General features: G+C 42.2%; 2 protein-coding genes across 5 annotated transcripts; both read left to right on the top strand.

The window, feature by feature from the left end:
* The first annotated feature begins 874 nt into the window (after window positions 1-874).
* On the top strand, window positions 875-3,844 carry LOC115101374 (proteasome subunit beta type-6-like). Of its 2 annotated transcripts, XM_065004867.1 has the most exons (7): window positions 875-1,007; window positions 1,287-1,354; window positions 1,530-1,661; window positions 1,896-2,025; window positions 2,407-2,493; window positions 3,051-3,195; window positions 3,551-3,844. In XM_065004867.1, exons 1-7 carry the CDS (start codon window positions 912-914, stop codon window positions 3,676-3,678), a joined length of 786 nt encoding a protein of 261 aa, XP_064860939.1. In that variant the 5' UTR covers window positions 875-911; the 3' UTR covers window positions 3,679-3,844. The 2 variants fall into 2 exon arrangements, with proteins under 2 accessions (XP_064860939.1, XP_029476670.1); XM_029620810.2 differs by lacking the exon at window positions 2,407-2,493.
* Window positions 3,845-3,937: 93 nt separating this feature from the next.
* On the top strand, window positions 3,938-11,161 carry tnfsf13 (TNF superfamily member 13). Of its 3 annotated transcripts, none has more exons than XM_029620809.2 (10): window positions 3,938-4,531; window positions 4,639-4,761; window positions 4,864-4,939; window positions 5,060-5,280; window positions 5,856-7,457; window positions 8,665-8,755; window positions 8,836-8,883; window positions 9,252-9,373; window positions 9,459-9,597; window positions 9,722-11,161. In XM_029620809.2, exons 5-10 carry the CDS (start codon window positions 7,263-7,265, stop codon window positions 9,829-9,831), a joined length of 705 nt encoding a protein of 234 aa, XP_029476669.1. In that variant the 5' UTR covers window positions 3,938-4,531; window positions 4,639-4,761; window positions 4,864-4,939; window positions 5,060-5,280; window positions 5,856-7,262; the 3' UTR covers window positions 9,832-11,161. The 3 variants fall into 3 exon arrangements, with proteins under 3 accessions (XP_029476669.1, XP_029476668.1, XP_029476667.1); XM_029620808.2 differs by having other exon boundaries at window positions 8,833-8,883; XM_029620807.1 differs by lacking the exons at window positions 8,665-8,755; window positions 8,836-8,883; window positions 9,252-9,373; window positions 9,459-9,597; window positions 9,722-11,161 and having other exon boundaries at window positions 5,856-6,027; window positions 6,128-7,019.
* Window positions 11,162-11,554: the final 393 nt, after the last annotated feature.

The raw sequence follows: 11,554 nt of genomic DNA, 5'->3' as shown, positions 1-11,554 counted from the left end.
ATTCATGATTTGACTATCATCTAGAACTGGCACTCCCACCTTTATCATGAAGAGGGCACGACAAAACCTATTACCCCTCAGGACACTGAAAATATTTGTCATGGGTGTTCAGATCCTCAAAAGGTTCTACAGCTGCACCATTGAGAGCATCCTGACTGGTTGCATCACTGCCTGGTATGGCAACTGCTCGGCCTCCGACGCAAGGCACTACAGAGGGTAGTGTGTACGGCCCAGTACATCACTGGGGCCTAACTTCCTGCCATCCAGGACCTCTATACCAGGCGGTGTCAGAGGAAGGTCCTAAAACTTGTCAAAGACTCCAGCCACCCTAGTCATAGACTGTTCTCTCTGCTACCGCACGGCAAGCGCTAATGGAGCACCAAGTCTAGGTACAAGAGGCTTCCAAACAACTTCTACCCCCAAGTCATAAGACTACTGAAAATCTAATCAAATGGCTATCCAGACTATTTGCATTTGCCCCCCCCCTTTTATGCTACTGCTACTCTCTGTTATTATCTATGTATAAGTAACTTTAATAGCTCTACCCACATGTATATATTACCTCAATTACCTCGACTAACTGGTTCCCCGCACATTGACTCTATACCGGTACTGCGTGTATATAGCCTTGCTATTGGTGTTTTACAGCTGCTCTTTAATTATTTGTTACTTATATTTCTTATTTTTGTTTGTATTTTTCTTAAAACGGCATTGTTGGTTAAGGGCTTGTAAGTAAACATTTCACTGTAAGGTCTACTACACCTGTTGTAGTCGGCGCATATGACAAATACAATTTGATTTGATTTTTGAAGTTGTTATTCTCATGCAATACAACAGGTGGCGATAGTCAGTACAACATAATTTGTTAAACCAGACCAGCGAAGGAGAACATTATTTCATCAACTGTCAAGATGGCTGCTGTGTACATGTCAGCGAACCGGTCCGAAAATGCTTTTAGTACAGTTGATTTGGTGCCAGAGTGGGCACAAGAAGAAGTTAGCACTGGGGTGAGGAAATGTAGTATAGCACCGTTCACTTTACATAGGTTTGATTGCGTTGCTCAAACTGAACACAGGCATTTACATGCCACTTCAGCTAGCTAGTTAGCTAGCTAACAATGAGATTGCAGAAGCGCTCGCCATGTATGTACCTAGCTATAGCATTTTACAGCTGATTTTGTTGGTAGCCAGCTAGCCATTACCGTTTCTTTCTACATAATGTCCTTGGGATTATTTTCTCATAAATAAAGCAAAAATGTTGTTCTGATTCTTCATGTCTAATCGCAGACTACCATTATGGCAGTGGAGTTTGAAGGAGGGGTTGTGATTGGCGCGGACTCCAGAACAACAACAGGGTAAGTTAAGTTACATTAAATCAAGCAACTGTGTCTTACCGGCTTCCTGACCTAATAGAAATAGCTTGCTGATTAAGTCGGCCTCTATTCCATTGATATTTTTGTGTTTTAAAAACATTATAGCTAGAGCTGCCTAATACTCCCAATCGTTATTTTTTTCCCCAACTGGTTGTAGTGCTTACATTGCCAACCGAGTTACTGACAAGTTGACTCCCATTCACGACCGCATCTTCTGCTGCCGCTCTGGTTCTGCAGCTGACACACAGGCTGTTGCTGATATAGTCACCTATCAGCTGGGCTTTCACAGGTAACACACCGGCTATACCTCTACACAAAGATCAAAAACTCTTCAGCACAGCTATATAGTTAGTGGCTATCTTCATACCACTCCCAGGATAAAATAAGTGCCTTGAGAACTATTAAAATATTGTCTTGAGTGTCTGATTCAAGTTTTAATGTACAAGCACAGTGAAATGCCTTTCTTGAGTGTCATTCTATATTTATTCACTGTGAAATATCTCTCCCTCTGTGCCTGCTGCAGTATTGAGCTGGATGAGCCTCCACTTGTGCAAACGGCAGCCAATCTCTTCAAACAGACATGCTACAGATACAGAGAGGAGCTGATGGCTGGCATCATTGTGGCTGGCTGGGACAAAAGAAGGGGTGGACAGGTGAGTTATCAGCATCTGTATTTGGATCATACACTCCAACCACTTTTCCCCCACTGTCTCAGAGAAATGTGTAGGGTCATTCCACCGCAAAAAGCAAAGAAAGGATTTCAGAACAATCTGGGATGGTGGTGGGCAGGGTATAAAATTAGCACCTGCCAAATGTGGGACGATCTGGGTATTGGCGGGTAAGAATGTCTTTCACCAGCCATGTTGGTCAATTTGCAGGGCTCTACAGTGAGAGCATTACATTCGCAAATAAAAAAAATAGTAAAGTATGAGCATGTGCGAGTTAGGGCTAGAAAAAATTCTGAAGTAGCTGTTTTGATTCATTAGATATTAAATACACAAAGAAATAGGAATACTATATCCCACCTCGCACAGGAACACTGCCTGACAGGGGAGCTGCTGTGTGCAATGAATGAAGAGCTGATGGATTCCTTTTTGAAAGAACTGCCCACAGGCATAAAAGTTGGTCTAATTTACTCAACTCTACTATGTAAGACTTTGTCCTTGTGTTTTTTTGGCAATTTACATTTAGCCCTCAAGCTCAGTTGTTTTTCAATGGTAGTTTGAGTCTTCTGCTTCAACTGATAGTGAAGACACACACTAGTCAGATCTCAAATCGTGACAGGAATCAAGTGGTGTCATTACCATGGTAAACTCACATCATTAAAGGGGCAGCCAAACATTTTGTCTCTGATATTTTGATTAAAAGACTCGGGTCACCAAAAATAAATGGAAATTGTGGCAATATACCACATTACTTCTTACTAATACATTTCTTGTTTTAGAAACATTACAAAGCATGGTCATCCGTTTTGTGTTTTTGATGTAATTATGGTGAAAACATATTTTGGCTGGTAAAAAATCCTAGTAGCTGCTAGATGTATTTTTTATTTATTTTTTAAATCTACCTGCCACAGTGGCTGGTAACCAAAAATGACATTTTAGGCCCTGGTGGTGGGTGTCATGGCTTGCTGAGATTACATGGATTGACTCTCCAGTGACCCTTCCCTCTTACACAGGTGTACACAGTCCCAATGGGAGGTATGATAGTGAGGCAGCCAGTGTCAGTAGGTGGTTCTGGCAGCTCCTACATATATGGCTTCATGGATTCTAACTACAAGCCTGGGATGACCAAGGAGGAGTGTCTTCACTTCTGTACCCAGGGTGAGTTGGACCAGAGGTTGACAGTCTAGCACAGTGGTGGGTGTTTGAGCCCTGTACTAACAAAGCTGATTGAAATATACCTAATAGCGTTGTTTAAAATGTAAGACCTTGATAAGTAGATTATTTGAATCTGTTGGGAAGGAACATTTGCCTGCACAAGCACAGCGGACCCTGTAGCCCACCTATGATCTTTACAGTCATTAGGCTGTTTCAAATATCTTCAGCTGTAGCTTTTCTAATCTCTCTTCCACCATATGTCATGACAAATGAACTGAAAATACTTGATAGTCGGATCTGTAAAATGTTGGTTGTCGGGTCACATCTAGGTGTTGTTAATGTCTCTCTCTCCATACAGCCTTGGCACTGGCCATGGAGCGGGACGGTTCTAGTGGAGGAGTGGCTCGTCTGGCAGCCATCACAGAGGAGGGCCTGGAGAGACGGGTTGTTCTGGGAAACCAGCTGCCCAAATTCTCCAACGCCTAGACAAGGAGCAGAGGGGAAATTCCTTTGCTGTGCAGACAAGTCCATCCACTTAAGCGCTATACCTAGTCCTGTGCAGTGTAGGACTTTGGAAAGCCGTGTGAATGTCTCATTTATTTTTGTTTTGCAAACTAAGATTTGTCATGCAATAAAAAAATACTGAACCTTAGATACATTTGTGTTCCCATCTCTCAAGCCTGTTTTGCATTAGCTATTATTTCTTGGAAATTGAGTGAAACTGCACACAAGACAGACTATAAAGGATAACTGGAAGAGATAATTGGCATAACATTTTCAGAGGTGATCTCACCTTCTTTGCAGTGAGTTGGAAGTAGACTAAAGCACAACACCATTTCCAAGATGTATAGTGAGGAATGCAGACAGACATGGAGAACGTTTAACAAAAACTACTCCGAGAAATGTTGCATGCAAAGCAATACGGACTTGAAGAGGTGACGCCAAGGAGTAGATCTACGTTGATCTGCTGTGTATTTTCCTCGCGTGCTGCTGACTTTATGGCACGCGCTCACGTTTTGCGCGGGACTTTGATATCGTTTGTTGGCCTTAAATGCAGGCTGGATTGGAAACCGGCTGGCTAACGTTAGCCTATTAAAATATGTTTTTATTGTAGGGCCGTTCTGGTATTGGCTAGGATACCAGGCAATAGTTTTATTTCAAGACTATTATTAATTGATTAAAGGTCACGTTCTACATTAGTATTCGTATTTCAGCTGCTCTTCCCTCCCAGGGTAACAATGTGGCACCTAGCAGACAGAGTTGTTAATAATGCTGGGCATTTTACTCCGGTAGAACAACCAGAGGTAGAAGATGGTGATCAGTTCCTCTCATTTGCCAAGTGAGTTGCTTATGTTGCAAGAGTTCAGAACGTATTATTTTTTAAAGTTAAGCCATTACTTCAGGTAATATGAGGCTTACTTTGTGTTGTATTCTTCACACCCTCAGGAGGTCCAAGGTTGTGCAGCGTCAGTGTTCAGAGATGGAGACTGAGCCTAGCCCTCCCCCACAGTCTAGCTCCTTGTCTCAGAGTAGAGACAATTTCTGGCACAGGATTCTATGTCAGCCAAGGTGGATGTCTTCACTTTCACCACCAACAATCTCACTTTTTTTTTTAGAAATGCTCCAGTCAAATTCACTCTTACTGATAGAGGTCTGTATGCTGTTTCTTAGTGAAGTGTCTCCTGAGCCCACCCCATCCTACGGCCCATTTCAGATGCAGATGTTCTCAAATAAACCTGAAGGACTAGTGAGTACCCCAAAGACTTGGTAAACATGTTTCACTGTGGCTGTCATTTTTAAATTGGCACATCCTACGATTGAGGTAAAATGTTTTCAGATTTTATTTAGCCATTATGTTTACACGCAGGTTGGCGTGGACATGGCAGGATCACCTCCAGCAGGACAGAGAGTTAAAAAAGGGGGAAGGCTGGGTCTAGGAAAGCTACCTTCTCCAGTGGAACTGATGGGCCGGAAGAAGAAGGGGAGGACAGGGGGTGCAGCACAGAGCAGCCAGGTGGTGCAACCCAGGGTGGCAGCAGTGCTGCAGCACGTTGGGGACCTCCGCAGGAGACAGAGCTCTATTGACCAGTAAGTGAAAGGTTTCTGATGCTAGATAGTGCAGAGGGGACATTGGAGATGGATGGCCTGTGGCTCGTTGGTATTACTTTTGGTTTTACTGTGTCCTCAGGGTAGAATGAGGGGAAACTGATTTTAATTGGATGCCATGGGGGCAGAAATGTGGTTATACATTCAGTGCAGGTGTAAAGGACATCATGCTGCTTGCTTAGTGAATACCACTTCTTACCGATTCGGCCCATACCTGGCATGAACGCAGGAACTCTGCCTTGCTAGGACACGTGACCGCCCTCCTGAACCGTCTTACCAGTCAGCGCCACGCAAAAAGCTACTGTAGCTATTCGCTGGTGCAAGTGGAGACACTTCAGGCTGAGGATTATGTTTCACATCCCCATGTGCTACACAGGGATAGAAATCTACAAAGGCAACTCTGAAAGGCTGTTGAGTCATAGTAGAATATCATAGGTGACTAAATAAAACAGAAACTCATTATTCCTACTTTTACCATTGTTGGTTGCCTTTGGACGATAAGCATTAAATATAGAACAGTAGTTCTTCAAATGAACCCAAACACGATCATGTCCCAGGTTGAAGCAGGGGAGTTGGTGGGGCTCCAAACCCAGGTGTAAGGCAGAAAAGGGCCGTTCCCAGAGGCAAGCAGAGGACAGCAGCATGACTATCAGCACCACAGTGGAGAAGCAGGATGAAGCTACGGACTACCTCAGTCCAACCCTCACTCGTCCTTACACCCAGAAGGAGGCATGGACTCAACTCTCACTGACTGATATTATATTTAAGAGTAACTGGAATAGAGGAAGCAAATGTGGATATCCCTTATTCGACTGTGATGTCTTTGCAGGGTCTGTTTGGAGGATTTGAACAAGCATCCCATCTTGCTCCTGGAGGAAATCCGATGCTGTCATTTGTCCTGGCAACTGCTGATAGACAAGCCAAGGGGGGTTGGCAAGGCCCTCGTCTGTCCCACAATGAATTTTGGGGTATTGGGCACACTCCAGAGGAATAATTGAATTTTTGTTACATTTCTCCAAAGCACTTGTAGAGTTCACATTGTATAAGGGCTCATAGTTTGTATTGATCAGATTCAGAGTTTAAGGGATATGTTTTGCAATGTTACAATTACTTTGTTCAGATTTTACTGCTTAAAAATGATGTACAACATTTGGTCAGTTAATTTTATACTGGATAGCCAAGCAATGAAAAAAAGTAAATAAATACATAACATTGCATTCCAGTGTGACTAGTATGGTCTTGAACTGGGGAGCGTTTTATGAAGAAATGAATTGGAGGAAAAAAAGGGTTTGACTTGGCTGCTCACCCTGCTCCTGTTTTGACAGACAGAGCCAATCCCTCTCCTCTGAGAAGTTCCCGAAGGGCTGACGAGGCGGTCTTTGAGGTAGTGGAGTGCGAAACTGGTGGCATCAGCCTTCAACTGAGTCCATCTCTCAAAGGACCCTTTGACCTGTTCTGTCATAGCCAGACAAGCACATAGGCCTGACTAGAAGTACATGTATTCATGTTTGGCTATCAAGTACTCCTTTTCCCTCAAGAGCCAAGCATATATACATTCATTAATTATAATGTAGTCTATAGTGCTTCAAACCTACTGAACTGTATTCCCTTTTCATTCAGTTATTACAATCAGTTATTTTTATGAACCACTTGCCTGTCTTGGTCACTGCCTTTCTTAAAACAAATTGTAGTACAAACATTTAATAAAGACATGAACTTTAGCTTCAGACTTCTGTAGGCCTACTGTAGCCTATCACTTTGTTTTCACACGTCCTCCAGGTCTTCATAACAGTTTTGTAATCCGAGACTGCATGAGTCATCGTTTTCCAAATGATGGGATGATGACATGAAGAAAGTGAAAGTGCACATTGTAACGGGATCATTTACGGCCCTGACAAAGCCTTCATTGAAAAAGGACGCCATCCCCTCGTCCTCGTAACAGTTGGTATCGCCTGTGTGACATAATGACAAACCGTTATACAGTACATTTTCATGGCTCATATCTGCTGTACGCTGTGTCGCTGTTCTTGGCCTGCTTGATGGTCCTGCAGTCCAACCGGGTCAGAGAGATGCAGGTCGAACTGCGGGAGCTGCGTCAGTGGACCAATCTGATGTGCGGGGACATAAAGGAATCGTCTACTGATATCTCGCGCTGCGGGGTAGGTGAGTTACATACATAGTAAATACATTTACTAATAGGTTATAGGCTACACGAAAAAGAAAACACTATTGTGAAACTTTGCTTGATATGTGAAGTAGGTCTATGTTTTTGAGAATTTATAAGAAGTCAATAAATATTCGTAGGCTAGGCCTACCCACTAGGAAATTTCAGATTTTGAAGTAAGGAATCAAGATGCTTGTTAATGCTTAGAACAATAAGGCATATTTCACCACAATTATCAATGGAGTTGAAGTCTAGAAAATGATGACAATGACTTAATTGTTTGCCACCAGGGTTGGGTAGTTGTTACATGTAATGTGATTACAAAATAACCTGGAAAAATATTGAAATCAGATGACATGCTTTTGAAAAACTAGATGATTATTTATTGGATTACTTTTAAAGCCAGAAAGGATGTTTGTGAAAAAATACATGATCATACCTTTCGGTTTCCTCAATGACATTCAATTCAGAATCTAAAATAGGTGAAAGTTTAACTTTGTTCAGCCTGACCACAAGCCAGATGCCACACCAAATGCATTTGATGGATCCTTTTAGTCTTGCAGGGCTGGGCAATTCCAGTCCTCGAGAGCCTGATTGGTGTCACAGTTTTTCCCCAGGTCCAGCTAACACACCTGACTCCAATAATCACCTAATCATGATCTTCAGTTCAGAATGCAATTTGATTAATCAGCTGTGTTTTCTAGTTATGGAGAGAAAGTGTGACAATCATGCGCGAGGACTGGAGTACCCCACCTCATGCCCCATAAGGGGAAAGTAATCCAAAAGTAACAAAGTAATCTGATTACGTTACTGATTTTGAGTAATCCTAAAGTTACGTTGCTGATTACAATTTTGGACAGGTAACTAATAACTGGAACAGTTTACATTTAGAAAGTAACCTACACCAACTCTATTTACTACATATCTGAAACATTTGACTCCTGTCACGCTATCAGCTGATGTGCAAAGTATGATTTGAGAATTTATGAGACATCAATGAATATTCTTAGGCTACTGGGCTATTTTTAAGTTATTAATGCTTTGGAGTTCGAGCAATAAGGTTTATTATCCACCACACTTCTCAATGGAGTTGAAGTCTGGAAAAGGATGACAATTACTTGATTGTTTACCACATATCTGAAACAACGGATTCTTGTCACACTATGAGGTTCACATCTGATGTCATCTGGCATTTGACACAGATATCTGACTCTCACAGACATACACAATGGAATGGAATTCGAGGAAAGAGGGAGATTTCAAGACATGGGAGACGGAGACAGCGGCGCACTGGTCAGTCCCTTCCAACGCGCACACACACACACATACACACAATTTACTTAATCATTTATAATTTCCATGTCATCCAGCAGGGAGTAGTGCCTTTCTTCATCTTGTTCCTCTGTCATCACACTCATATGGTGAGTCGAATGGGCAATGAATTCACATCTATACTGTACATTCTCTTTTTCTCTCTCTCTCTCACACACACACACACACACACGCTATAGCCCTGTTTATACCTGCCACTAACATGCATCCTTATCTTGTCCTGACCATGCCCGTTTAAACTTATAAGATATTTTCAAAATTAGATCACTATGCGTCTTTTAATTGTCTACACCTGGCTAAAAATGTGGGCACAATCGGAATGTGGACAACATCTGGAAAAAGGACGCATGTTAGAACCTGGTATAAACGGCGCTTTGCATTAACTACAATACTCTCAAACATGATTTTGTCTCCAACATACACATACTCCATGTTTTTAACCACTATGTTGTCTCAGATGAAGATGACTACTCTCTGGTAGAATGGGCTCTAGGACTGAGTCGTCTAGGGGAGGGGCTGCAGGTCTTTGGAGAAAAGGTCACCGTGGTAACCGAAGGGACTTACTTCATCTACAGTCAGGTAGCCTATTAAAACTAGACGTTGTCATCTCTTGAGAGGCGGTCAAGCCAAGGTCCCTCTATACCATCACTATGTTTGTGTACAGGTGCTGTATAAAGACACCACATGGACTATGGGTCATGTGATCAAGAAGCGTCTACATGGTATTGAGACCATCTTGATGAAGTGCATACAGAGTATGCCCAGCAACATCACTGTGGCCCAAAACACCTGCTACACAGCCGGTGAGTCGACTCAACCCCGGCCAGCGTGTGTTACAAACGACATTCAAATGAATGACTTACAATACGGAACACAATTACAGCACTACTACACCCAGTGCTGAAGTTACTGGTGTTTCTCTCCCAGGTGTCCATTACCTGGAGCCAGGATCCACTCTGGAACTCTCCATTCCCAGGAAATCTGCTGGGCTTGTCCTCAAGCCTCACTCCACCTTCCTTGGCATGTTCAGGATCTGACACTGAGTGACGATCTAACACAAAACCATGTCTCTCCAGAACCCTACAATCACTGCCTATAATAACCCGACATGCTGACCTACTGCATTGTGTTGCCTGATATTTAATAAACTCTTATCAATATCAAAAGTTTTGCAAGTACTACTCAGCCAGTGTTTTCCTTTCAGCACTCATATTGTGGTAGCCTGATACAGAACAGTTACCAAATATCACAAAATGTAGCCTATTTTAGCATCGGAAAGTGCACAGATGTAATGTTTGAATTCCATGATTGAAAATACATAGGATATTAATCAAGCAAAATAGTGCAGTAGTATAGTGACCCAATATCAAATTTCAAGTTTTAATGATACGTACACAAGACCAGTGAAATGTCTTTCTTGCTAGCTCTAAACAGTACAGTGAAATGTCTTTCTTGCTAGCTCTAAACAGTACAGTGAAATGTCTTTCTTGCTAGCTCTAAACAGTACAGTGAGTGGTGACCCAATATGAGTACTGTTGAGTATACAGCATCATTGTGAATTTCCCTCTGCTAAATTAAACTTTCTCAGTTTGCCATCCTTGTCTATTGAAGACTGATGTATAATCCAACAGGGACCTCTTGTGGTCAATGCAGTGCGTTCAAAATGTATTCAGACCCCTTGACTATTTCCACATTTTGTTACGTTAAAGCCTTATTCTAAAATTGATTAAATTGTTTGTTTTTTTAATCATCCATCTACATACAATACCCCATAATGACAAAGTAAAAACAGGTTTGTAGACATTTTTGCAAATGTATTCAAAATAAAAAACGGAAATATTATTTACACTTACATAAGTATTCAGACCCTTTACTCAGTACTTTGTTGAAGCACCTTTGGTAGCGATTACAGCCTTGAGTCTTCTTGGGTATGACGCTACAAGTTTGGCACACCTGTATTTGGGGAGTTTATCCCATTCTTCTCTGCGGATCCTCTCAAGCTCTGTCGGGTTGGATGGGGAGTGTCACTGCCACAGCTATTTTCAGTTCTCTCCAGAAATGTTTGATTGGGTTCAAGTCCGGGCTCTGGCTGGGTACCTCAAGGACATTCAGAGACTTGTCCCGAAGCCACTCCTGTATTGTCTTGGTTGTGTGCTTAGGGTCGTTGTCCTGTTGGAATGTGAACCTTGGCCCCAGTCTGAGGTCCTGAGTGCTCTGGAGCAGGTTTTCATCAATCAAGGATCTCTCTGTACTTTGCTCCGTTCATCTTTCCCTTGATCCTAACAAAGGGTATATAACAAAGTATTGAGATAAACTTTTGTTATTGACCAAATACTTATTTTCCACCATAATTTGCAAATAAATTCATTAAAAATCCTACAATGTGATTTTCTGGATTTTTTTTCTAAATGTGTCTGTCATAGTTGAAGTGTACCTATGATGAAAAATATAGGCCTCTCTGATCTTTTTAAGTGGGAGAACTTGAACAATTGGTGGCTGACTAAATACTTTTTTGCCCCACTGTATATACATACGCACGTAGTTTACAACCCGTACAGTAGGTGACTGTGTGCACCTCTAACAAGAATATGGACTGGGGGAGAGAGAGAGAGGGCCAGCAATTGCACCGGGGAATGTTCCTCCGTGGCTGTTTCCGAAACCAAGTGTAGATGTGGACATGATTGAGGGCAGGAGAGAGGGGGTGAGGACGTGAGAAGAGGTGTGGAGAGAGAATAGGTTTTATTTGTTTTTAAGGATATA

This window comes from Oncorhynchus nerka, linkage group LG19 (genome assembly GCF_034236695.1).
Source record: "Oncorhynchus nerka isolate Pitt River linkage group LG19, Oner_Uvic_2.0, whole genome shotgun sequence".
NCBI classification, from domain to species: domain Eukaryota; kingdom Metazoa; phylum Chordata; class Actinopteri; order Salmoniformes; family Salmonidae; genus Oncorhynchus; species Oncorhynchus nerka.
The sequence above is the reverse complement of the archived record's forward strand: the minus strand, read 5'-3'. Positions and strand labels throughout refer to the sequence as shown.

Coding starts and splice junctions, on each gene's coding strand:
- LOC115101374 (XM_065004867.1), top strand. CDS start 912: ATGGCTGCTGTGTACATGTCAGCGAACCGGTCCGAAAATGCTTTTAGT. Junction 1,008..1,286: donor AAGAAGAAGTTAGCACTGGG/GTGAGGAAATGT, acceptor GTCTAATCGCAG/ACTACCATTATGGCAGTGGA. Junction 1,662..1,895: donor TATCAGCTGGGCTTTCACAG/GTAACACACCGG, acceptor TGCCTGCTGCAG/TATTGAGCTGGATGAGCCTC.
- tnfsf13 (XM_029620807.1), top strand. CDS start 4,431: ATGTGGCACCTAGCAGACAGAGTTGTTAATAATGCTGGGCATTTTACT. Junction 4,762..4,863: donor AGGATTCTATGTCAGCCAAG/GTGGATGTCTTC, acceptor GCTGTTTCTTAG/TGAAGTGTCTCCTGAGCCCA. Junction 5,281..5,855: donor AGACAGAGCTCTATTGACCA/GTAAGTGAAAGG, acceptor ATCATGTCCCAG/GTTGAAGCAGGGGAGTTGGT.